The sequence below is a fragment of the Panthera leo genome, chromosome D2 (genome assembly GCF_018350215.1).
Source record: "Panthera leo isolate Ple1 chromosome D2, P.leo_Ple1_pat1.1, whole genome shotgun sequence".
In the NCBI taxonomy this organism is placed as follows: Eukaryota; Metazoa; Chordata; class Mammalia; order Carnivora; family Felidae; genus Panthera; species Panthera leo.
Window position 1 is genome coordinate 47,788,924 of NC_056689.1, and position 11,946 is coordinate 47,800,869.

At 38.3% G+C, this 11,946-nt stretch overlaps 1 protein-coding gene across 1 annotated transcript; it reads left to right on the forward strand.

Annotated features, from left to right (window-relative positions):
• Nucleotides 1-430: 430 nt before the first annotated feature.
• LOC122202590 (olfactory receptor 6C74-like) lies at nt 431-1,393 on the forward strand. Its single transcript, XM_042909013.1, has one exon. The coding sequence runs from the start codon at nt 431-433 to the stop codon at nt 1,391-1,393; it is 963 nt and encodes a 320-aa protein (XP_042764947.1).
• Nucleotides 1,394-11,946: the final 10,553 nt, after the last annotated feature.

The window sequence follows — 11,946 nt, forward strand, 5'->3', positions numbered from 1 at the left end:
TAAAAACAATAAAATATATAACTACAAAAATGTCAATAACCCTGCCTACGGCTGATGCTATATTTAAGCATTATATTAAAGATCATAACATTACAGTTAGACTTGAGGAGCAACAGGAAACATTAGCATCATATGTCAAGTGAGTTACACGCTTTAATTCTCACAAGAACATGAACAGGTAGATCTTATCAGTTTCATTTTGCGAGGGTGAAAATGAAGTTCACAAGGTTAGCTAACTTTCCAAAGATGACCCATCTGAGGGGTTAGAACACACTGTTGAGCTAGTATTGAATTCAGGTCCATCTGATTCAAGAACCAATTGACTAAACTACTTAGCCATCAGTCTAGCCACCTTCTAGGATAGGCAAATACCTTAAGCATGCTCCTCTAAAAGCTTGTGGTTGCTGATTTTGGGTTAAGACCAGCAGGGATGATGCTGTGGAAGGAGATGCCCGTGGAAATGGGGAACGGGACCACTGTCCAAGAATTCACCTTGGAGGGGTTTCCTGCCATCCAACACCTGGGAAAGGTCCTCTTCCTGGTGCACCTGCTGGCCTACCTGGCATCCATTACAGGCAATGCTGTCATAGTCACCATCACCTGTGCTGACTCCCGGCTCCAGACACCTATGTACTTTTTCCTCAGCATTTTCTCCTTCTTTGAGTGTTGTTTCATAAGTGCTGTTATTCCTAAGTTGCTGGTCATCTTTCTTTTAGGCCGCCAAACCATTTCCTTTCTTGCCTGTTTCATACAAGCCTTTGTGTTTGTCTATCTGGGAGCAGCAGGTTTCCTCCTCATAGCAGTGATGTCTGTGGATCGGTACATGGCCATTTGCAAGCCTCTGCATTACCCAACCATCATGAACCTCAAGACTTGCTTCCTCTTGGTCACTGCCTGCTTCACTTTGGCCTTCACTCTCATCACTAGTCTGGTAGTAAAGGTTTCCCAGTTATCCTTCTGTGGCCCCCATGTCATTCCCCACTTCTTCTGTGACCTTGGTGCCCTGATTCATCTCTCCTGTTCTGACACAAGGTCTGTTGAAATGTTGGTCTTTGTCCTTGCTTTGTTGATCCTTTTGACATCCCTTATCATAACCGTCATTGCATACAGCAACATAGTAGTCACAATTGTGCGACTCCCATCAGCCAAGGAGCGACAGAAAGCTTTTTCCACCTGCTCGTCTCACCTCATTGTCCTCTCCATGATATACGGCAGCTGTGTCTTTATATACGTGAAACCAAAGCAAACGAACAAGCTGGACTCCAACAGGGAGGCTGCCCTTGTGAACACAGTGGTGACCCCGCTGTTGAATCCTGTCATCTACACTCTGCGGAACAAGCAGGTCCACCAGGCTCTGAGGGAGACAATGTGCAGAATGAAAATATCAAGATAAAAAAAATTATATGGCCTTGGCATGGAAGTCTTCAGAGAATCATCGTCTTCATTCTTGCCAATGTGACAGTCTATAGGGTTGTAGTGCTGCGTCTCTGGAAGATGTCACTTCCCCTTTGTACATCCCTAGCAAAACAGAAATCTATTTTCTAGGCCACATTTTACTTGGATGTACAAAACTATCTCTCCCTAAATATCCACATGTATGTTTTGAAAATGTTTATTTCTGTAATTTGAGAGAGAGAGATGGGGGGCAGGGAAGCTCAGAGAGAGAGAGAGAGGGAAGGAGAGAGAATCCTGACAGGGTCCAAACCCCACATGGAGGCCCAATGTGTGGCTGGATCCCATGACTGTGAGATCATGACCTGAGCCAAAATCAAGAGTCAGACACTTAACCAACTGAACCACCCTAACTGCCCCTAAATATTCCACATATTGATGACAATCGATTAATTGCAAGATCCTTTACTGAATTTTGATTCTTATCTCTGATATAAGCCATGTGCTTGAAATTTCTGAAATTTAGTAATTTATACTCTTTTTATTTCATTTCTATCTAGCCATGAACATGACTCAACAGAATTAATAAATATTTACCAAAGGCACTTAGATAGCTAAAATGATAGATGCTTGTATATTAGGTTGTGGTTATGAAGAAAATGACAAAAATAGTACCAATGCTTGGGTCTACATTCCCTTCATGCTTAGCCCAAGGAAATAATGGTCATAGTACCCATTACCTTGGAATATATATGGTTTGCATCAGGTGTGCTCTTAAATGCTGTCCTTGGCCTTTAGCTTAGCTACATACATATGCATCATTCTCATCCTGGAGAGGAACAGAATTGTTCTCAGTCTTAGAACATTATGTAAGGATAGGGAATAACCACAGCATGTCACAGCTGACCAATGCTGCTATTTGCCTAAATTATTTATTCATAATCAGCCCCTCAGATGCGTGAATACTTATGATTTGTTCCTATATAAAAGCTGTTACCACAGAATGTTTGTGTGTTAGTATAAGGGAGCACATGTTTCATATTTCTGTAATTTCTTCCAAAGTCTAAGTTGGTGTAGTCTAAGTTATTTGCCTATCTTCTTCACATTACTAATGAAAATAAACAAATTAAGCCTTTTTTCCCCCTGGCTGACTTGTGTTGTCAACAATAAGGTTTTGTTCTGATTGATAACCTATTTTAAAACCAATATTTCCATCATCTCAATCTTTAAACTTTGTGTACCTTTAGCACTTATTTTCCAGCTAGAATGTGTCTCCTATTTCTTCAGAAGAATCATCTCTAAAAATATTAACAAGACAAGAAACAACAGCCTTGGCAAGGATGTTACGAAAGTGGAACCCCCTTACAATGTTGGTAGGAAAGAAAACTGGTGCAGCCACTGTGGAAAACAGTATGGAAGTTCCTCAAAAAGTTAAAAATAGAACAATCCAGCAATTGCACTACTAGGTTTTTACCCCCAAAATACAAAAATATTAATTTGAAGGGATACATGCACCTCAGTGTTTGTTGCAGCATTATGAGTAATAGCCAAGCCAAATTATGGGAAGAACCCAAATGTCCATCAACTGATGAATGAATAAAGAAGATGTGGCATGCATATATGTGGAATATTACTCTGCCATAAAGAGAATATAATTTTCCCATTTACAAAGACATGGATGGAGCTAGAGGGTATTATACTAAGCATAGTAAATCAGTCACAAAGACAAATACCATATGATTTCACTCATATGTATATTTTAAGAAGGAAAACAAATGAGCATAGGGAAAAACAAAACAAAACAAGAAACAGACTCTTAACTATAGAGAACAAACAGATGGTTACCAGAGGGTAGATGGGTGGAGGGATGAGTTAAATAGGTGATGCAAAATAAGAAGTGCCCTTGTGATGAGCACTGGGTGATGTATGTAAATGTTGAATCATGAAATTGTACACCTGAAACTAATATTACACCGTATATTAACTAACTGGAATAAAAATACAAACTTAAAAAATAAAAAGATTAAGGTAATTATTTTGTCTGCTTTTTATTATTATATTTTATTCTCAAGTTAGTTAACACACAGCCTAGTCTTGGCTTCAGGAGTAGAACCTAGTGATTCATCACTTACACATATCACCCAGTGCTCATCCCAACAAATGCCCTCCTTAATACCCATCACCCATTTATCCCACATCTCCCAAACCCCCAAACCCATCGACCCTCAGTTCTCTGTATTTAAGAGTCTCTTATGGTTTGCCTCCTTCTCTGTTTTTATCTTATTTTTCCTTCCTTTTCCCTATGGTCATCTGCTAAGTTTCTCAAATTCCCCATATGAATGAAATCATATGATACATGTCTTTCTCTGACTTATTTCACTTAGCATAATACCCTCCAGTTCCATCCATGTTGTTGCAAATGACAAGATTTCATTCTTTTTGACTGCTGAGTAGTATTCCATTGGATACATATACAGCATTTTCTTTTTTTTAATTATATTTCATTTTTTAATTTACATCCAAATTAGTTAGCATATAGTGCAACAGTGATTTCAGGAGTAGATTCCTTAATCCCCCTAACCCATTCCTTAATGCCCACAACCCCTCTAGTAACCCTCTGTTCTCCATATTTAAGAGTCTTTTATGTTTTGTCCCCCTTCCTGTTTTTATATTGTTTTTGCTTCTCGTCCCTTGTGTTCATCTGTTATGTGTCTTAAAGTCCTCATATGAGTGAAGTGATATGATATTTGTCTTTCTCTAATTTCGTTCACCCTCTAGTTCCATCAACATAGTTGCAAATGGCAAGATTTCATTCTTTTTGATAGCCGAGTAATACTCCATTGTATATATATATACCACATCTTCTTTATCCATTCATCCATCAATGGACATTTGGGCTCTTTCCATACCTTGGCTATTGTTGACAGTGCTGCTATAAACATTGGGGTGCATGTGCCCCTTTGAAACAGCATACCTGTATTCCTTGGATAAATACCTAGTAGTGCAATTGCTGGGTTGTAGGGTAGTTCTATTTTTAATTTTTTGAGGAACCTCCATACTGTTTTCCACGGTGGATGCACCAGTTTGGATTCCCACCAGCAGTGCAAAAGAGATCCTTTCTCTCTGCATCCTTGCCAACATCTGTTGTTGTCTGAGTTGTTAATGTTAGCCATTCTGACAGGTGTGAGGTGATATCTCATTGTGGTTGTGATTTGTGTTTCCCTGATGATGAGTGATATTGAGCATTTTTTCATATGTCAGTTCACCATCTGGATGTCTTCTTTGGAGAAGTGTCTATTCATGTCTTTTGCCCATTTCTTCACTGGATTATTTGTTTTTTGGGTGTTGAGCTTAATAAATTCTTTAAAGATTTTGGATACTAACCCTTTATCTGATATGTCATTTGCAAATATCTTCTCCCATTCTGTCGTTTACCTTTTAGTTTTGCTGATTGTTTCCTTCACTGTGCAGAAGCTTTTTATTTTGACGAGGTCCCAATAGTTCATTTTTGCTCTTGTTTCCCTTGCCTCCGGAGATGTGTTTAGTAAGAAGTTGCTGTGGCCAAGGTCACAGAGGTTTTTGCCTGCTTTCTCCTTGAGGATTTTGATGGCTTCCTGTCTTACATTTAGGTCTTTTATCCATTTTGAGTTTATTTTTGTGTATGGTGTAAGAGTGGTCCTGGTTCGTTTTTCTGCATGTTGCTGTCCAGTTTTCCCAGCACCACTTGCTGAAGAGACTGTCTTTATTCCATTGGATATTCTTTCCTGCTTTGTCAAAGATTAGTTGCCCATATGTTTGTGGATCCATTTCTGGGTTCTCTATTTTCTTCCATTGATCTGAGTGTCTGTTTTTGTGCCAGTACCATACTGTCTTGATGATTACCATTTTGTAATATAGCTTGAAGTCCAGGATTGTGATGCCTTCTGCTTTGGTTTTCTTTTTCAAGATTGATTTGGCTATTCGGGGTCTTTTCTGGTTCCATAAACATTTTAGGATTGTTTGTTCTAGCTCTGTGAAGAATGCTGGCATTATCTTGATAGGGATAACATTGAATATGTAGATTGCTTTGGGTAGTATTATTTTAACAGTATTTGTTCCTCCTATCCAGGAGCATGGAATATTTTTCCATTTTTTTTGTGTCTTATTCAATTTTTTTCATAAGCTTTCTATGTTTTTAAGTGTATAGATTTTTCACCTCTTTGATTAGATTTATCCCTAGGTATTTTGTGGTGTTTTGTGCAATTGTAAATGGGATTGATTCCTTGATTTCTCTTTCTGTCACTTCATTGTTAGTGTATAGGAATGCAACTTATTTCTGTGCATTGATTTTATATCTTGCCACTTTGCTGAATTCTTGAATCACTTCTAGCAGTTTTTTGGTGGAATCTTTTGGGTTTTCCATATAGAGTATTATGTCATCTGCGAAGAGTAAAAGTTTGACTTCCTGGCCTATTTGGATGCCTCTTATTTCTTTGTGTTGTCTGATTGCTGAGGCTAAGACTTCCAATACTATGTTGAATAACACTGGTGAGAGTGGACATCCCTGTCTTGTTCCTGACCTTAGGGGGAAAGCTCTCAGTTTTTCCCCACTGAGGATGATATTAGCATTGTGTCTTTTGTATATGGCTTTTATGATCTCGAGGTATGATCCTTCTATCCCTACTTTCTTGAGGATTTTTATCAAGAAAGGATGCTCTACTTTGTCAAATGCTTTCTCTGCATCTATTGAGAGGACCATATGGTTCTTGTCCTTTCTTTTATTGATGTGATGAATCTCATTGATTGTTCTGCACATATTGAACCAGCCCTGCATCTCAGGTATAAATCCCACTTGGTCGTGGTGAATAATTTTTTTTAATGTATTGTTGGATCCAGTTGGCTAATATCTTGTTGATGATTTTTGCATCCATGTTCTTCAGGGAAATTGGTCTATAGGTCTCCTTTTTAGTGGGGTCTTTGTCTGGTTTTGGAATCAAGGTAATGCTAGCTTCATAGAAATACTTTGGAAGTTTTCCTTCCATTTCTATTTTTTAGAACAGCTTCAAGAGAATAGGTGTTAACTCTTCCTTAAATGTTTGATAGAATTCCCCTGGAAAGCCATCTGGCCTTGGACTCTTGTTTTTTGGGAGGTTTTTGATTATTAATTCAATTTCTTTATTGGTTATGGGTCTGTTCAAATTTTCTATTTCTTCCTGTTTCAGTTTTGGTAGTGTATATGTTTCTAGGAATTTGTCCATTTCTTCAAGATTGCCCATTTTATTGGCATATAACTGCTTACAATATTCTCTTATTATTATTTTTATTTCTGCTGTTATGGCTGTGATCTCTCCTCTTTCATTCTTGATTTTATTTATTTTGGTCCTTTCCTTTTTCTTTTTGATCAAACTGGCTAGGGGTTTATCAATTGTGTTAATTCTTTCAAAGAACATTGATCTGTTCTACTGTTTTGTTTTTGTTTGTTTGTTTGTTTCAATAGCACTGATTTCTGCTCTAATCTTTATTATTTCCTGTCTTCTGTTGTTTTTGGGTTTTATTTGCCATTCTCTTTCAAGCTCTTTAAGGTGTAAGGTTAGGTTGTGTATCTGAGACCTTTCTTCCTTTTTTAGGAAGGCCTGGCTTGCTATATACTTTCCTTTTATAACTGCCTTTGCTGCATCCCAGAGGTTTTGGGCTGTGGTGTTATCATTTTCATTGGCTTCAATGGACTTTTTAATTTCCTCTTTGACTTCTTGGTTAGCCCATTCATTATTTAGTAGGATGTTCTTTAGTCTCCAAGTATTTGTTACCTTTCAAAAACTTTTCTTGCGGTTGATTTTGAGTTTCATAGCATTGTGGTCTGAAAATATGCACGGTATGATCTAGATCTTTTTGCACTTGTTGAGGGCTGATTTGTGTCCTATTGTGTGGTCTATTCTGGAGAACGTTCCATGCGCACTGGAGAAGAATGTGTATTCTGCTGCTTTAGGATGAAATGTTCTGAATATATCTGTTAAGTCCATCTGGTCCAGTGTGTCATTCAAAGTCATTATTTCTTTGTTGATTTTCTGATTAGGTGATTTGTCCATTGCTTTGAGTGGGGTGTTGAAGTCTCCTACTATTATGGTATTATTATCAATGAGTTTCTTTATGTTTGTGATTAATTGCTTTATATATTTGGGTTCCCTCACATTTGGAGCATAAATGTTTATAATTGTTAGGTCTTTTTGGTGGATAGACCCTTTAATTATGATATAATGCCCTTCTTCATCTCTTGATACAGTCTTTATTTGAAAGTCTAGATTATCTGATATAAGTATGGCTACTCTGGCTTTCTTTTGTTGACCATCAGCATGATAGATGGTTCTCCATCCCCTTACTTTCAATATGAAGGTGTCCTTAGGTCTAAAGTGGGTCTCTTGTAAACAGCATATAGATGGATCTTGTTTTCTTATCCTTTCTGTTACGCTATGTCTTGATTGGAGCATTGAGTCCATTGACGTTTAGAGTGAGTACTGAAAGATGTGAATTTATTGCCATTATGTTGCTTGTACAGTTGGAGTCGCTGGTGATGTTCTTTTGTCCCTTCTAGTCTTTGTTGCTTTTGGTGTGTGTGTGTGTGTGTGTGTGTGTGTGTGTGTGTGTGTATCTATCTATCTATCTATCTATCTATGTATCTATTTAATCTTTTCTTCCCTCAGAGAGTCCCCCTTAAAATTTCTTGCAGGGTTGGTTTAGTGGTCACAAAGTCCTTTAATTTTTGTTTGTCTGGGAAACTTTTAATCTCTCCTTCTATTTTGAATGACAGCCTTGCTGGATAAAGAATTTTTGGCTTCATATTTTTGTGATTCAGCACATTGAATATATCCTGACACTCCTTTCTGGCCTGCCAATTTTCTGTGTATAGATCTGCAAACCTGATCTGTCTTTCCTTATAGGTTAAGGACTTTTTTTCCCTTGCTACTTTCATGTTTCTCTCCTTGCCTTAGTATTTTGTGAATTTGACTATGATATGCCTTGTTGATGGTCGGTTTTTGTTGAATCTAGTGGGAGTCCTCTGTGCTTCCTGGATTTTGATGTCTGTGTCTTTCCCAAGGTTAGGAAAGTTTTCTGCTATGATTTGGTCACATAACCCTTCTACCCCTATTTCTCTCTCTTCATCTTCTGGGATTCCTATGATTCTGATGTTGTTCCTTTTTGATGAGTCACTGATTTCTCTAAATCTTAAATCGTGCTCTTTTGCCTTAGTCTTTCTCTTTTTTTCTGCTTCATTATTCTTCATAAGTTTGTCCTGTATGTCACTGATTCTCTGCTCTGCCTCATCTATCCTTGCTGTTGTGGCAGCTATTCAAGATTGCAGCTGAGTTATAGCATTTTTTATTTCATACTGACTACCTTTTACTTCTTTTATCTTTGCAGAAAGGGACTCTAATCTATTTTCCACTCCAGTTAGTATTCTTATTATCATGATTCTAAATTCTGGTTCAGACATCTTGCTTGTATCTGTGTTGGTTAAGTCCCTGGCTGTCGTTTCTTTCTGCCCTTTCTTTTGGGGTGAATTCCTTCGTTTTATTATTTTGAAGGGAGAAAACAAATTGGGGTAAAAAAAATCAAAATATAAAATTTAAAATCAAAATTAAAAAATTAAAGACAACACACACACAAAAGTCACATAAATGATGCTAGATCCTAGATGTGTTTTGGTCTCAGTGTTGAAAGGGGCTTGATAGACTAGAGAAAAAGGGGAAAGGAAAAAAAAAAGGAAACCATTTGAAAATTTGAAAAAATGAATACACTGAAGTAGAATAAAATGTAATGATGGAAGTAAAATAGAATTTGAAAAAAATTACACGAAAGTATAAAATATAGTAGAAAAAATTAGGGAAAATATTTTTAATAAAAATTGAAAATAAAATTAAATTTTTCTTTTTCCATATTCAAGAAAAAAGAAAAGAAATGAAAAAGAGAAAAAAGAAAGAAAATTTAATATATGGACTGGTGAACAGACTGATATATGATTGAAATTACTTCAGTTTCCCCTAGAAGTCAAACTGTGAAGTGCTTTATAGTCCATAAACTAAGTAGGCAGAGAGACTTGTGTTCCTGGATAGCAAGGTTAGCCCAGTTGGGCAGGGCTTGGTATAATGGCTCTGTTGTCCACTAGATGGTGCTGCTTAGCTTCCTGGGGTGGATTTTTGTGGCACTTGTAGGTGCACATGCACATGTGTGGGGAGGTGAAAATGCTGTCACCCGGCTACCCAGTCTCTAGTATTGAAACTCTTTTTTCCCTGAGCAGCAATTAAGCCATCATTTATTGTCTTTTGTCTTCAGCTTCCATACATTCCCCACTTTTACACTGTGACCAAGCCCCAGGCAGCACCTCCCTCCTAAGTTTTATCTCAGATGAAGCTGTTTTTCCTGACCCTTACTTCTGAGGGACTATGGCTTTGACCCGTTCTGCCACTCTGTGGGAGGGTCTCACCAAGCATTGGCCAGGTGCCGGTGCACCCAGGAACATTCATGGGACTGTGCCACAGCTGATGCCCAGAGACTGCAGGTGGGTGCCAGCCCGCCCCAGAAAAAGTTCGCACGATTGTGTAGCAGCAGCGTTTCAGGGATTATGGAAAATTGCAACATAAATCTGGCACCAGGCTTCAGCCTTAATGACCTTTTTCCAGAACAAGTGAATGTAGTTGTTCTCCTGGGTCCACTGGGGACTTTGCCTATGGGGGAGCCACACAGCCTCTACCAGGTGTTCTCCCCGCAGGGGAACCGCCTCTCCCCATGTGGCCTGAAGACCCCTCGACTTCACTCTGCTCCTGGGGATTCACCCTTCTCACCAGAGCACCACCAGGTATCAAGCTGTGGCATTTCAGACTCTGCACTCCCCATTTATAGAGTCTTAATGGAATTTAAACCCTCTCCTTTCTCCTTTCTGCCTTTTTTGTTAAGTCCCTGTAGCTGTTTCCACTTTTCCACTCTTTCTCCAGCTGCTTTTAAGGGGGGGATGCTTTTCCCATATTCTTCCCCCCGCCCCCCATCTCAGTCCTTTCTCTCACGCAAAAACAGCTCCCTGCCCTCTGTGGCTTCTCTCTCCTCCAATTCACCTCTCTGAACCATGTACCTGCTGAGTTCTGTGGTTCAGGTTGTGCAGATTGTTGCGTGAATCCTCAGATGAGTTTTCTAGGTGTGCTGGATGGTTTAGTGTTGATTTGGTTATATTTCATGGATGCAAGACACACAAAAAAACTTCCATGCTGTTCTGCCATCTTGGCTCCTCCATATACCACATCATTGTAATCGATTCATCAGTCTATGGACATTTGGGCTCTTTCCATAATTTGGCTATTGTTGATAGTGCTGCTTATAAACATTGCGGTTCATGTGCCCTTCAAATCAGCATTTTTGTATCCTTTGGATAAATTCCTAGTAGTGGCATTGCTGGGTTGTAAGGTAGTTCTATTTTTAATTTTTTGAGGAACGACCACACTGTTTTCCAGAGTGACTGCACCAGCTTTCATTTCCACAAACAGCATAATAGGGTTTCCTTCTCTCCACATCCTCGCCAACATCTGTTGTTTCCTGAGTTGTTAATTTAGACATTTTAAAGGTGTGAGGTTGTATCTCATTGTGGTTTTGATTTATATTTCCCTGATGATGAATGATTTTGAGCATCTTTTCATGTGTCTGTTAGCCATCCAGATGTCTTTTTTGGAGAAGTGTCTATTCATGTCTTCTGCCCATTTCTTAACTGGGTTATTTGTTTTTTAAGTGTTGAGTTTGGTAAGTTCTTTATAGATTTTGGATACTAACCCTTTATCTGATATATCATTTGCAAGTATCTTCTCCCATTCTGTCAGTTTCCTTTTAGTTTTATGGATTATTTCCTTCACTGTTCAGAAGCTTTTTATCTTGATGAAGTCCCAATAATTCATCTTGCTTTTATTTCTCTTGCCTTTGGAGACGTGTCAAGTAAGAAGTTGCTGCGGCTGAGGTGAAGGAGGTAGCTGCCTGTTTTATTCTGTAGGATTTTTATGGTTTCCTGTCTCACACTTAGGTCTTTTATCCATTTTGAATTTATTTTTGTGTATGGAGTAAGAAAGTGGTCCAGTTTCATCTTCTGCATGCTGCTCTCCATTTTCCCCAGCACCATTTGCTAAAGAGAGTGTCTTTTTCCCATTGGATACCCTTTCCTGCTTTGCCAAAGATTAACTCATCATATAGTTGTGATTCATTTCTGAGTTTTCGATTCTGTTCCATTGATCTATGTCTATTTTTGTTCCATTACCATACTGTTTTGATCACTACAGCTTTCTAATATATCTTGAAGTCTGGAATTGTGATGCCTCCGGCTTTGCTTTTCTTTTTCAATGTTGTTCTGGGTTTTTGAGGTCTTTTGTGGTTCCATACATATTTTAGGATTGTTTGTTCTATTTTGTGAAAAATTCTGGTGGATTTTGGTAGAGATTCCATTAAATGTGTAGATTCCTTTGGCTAGTATAGACATTTTAACAATTTTGTTTTTCCAGTCCATGAGCATGGAATATCTTTCCATTTCTTTGTGTCCTCTTCAATTTT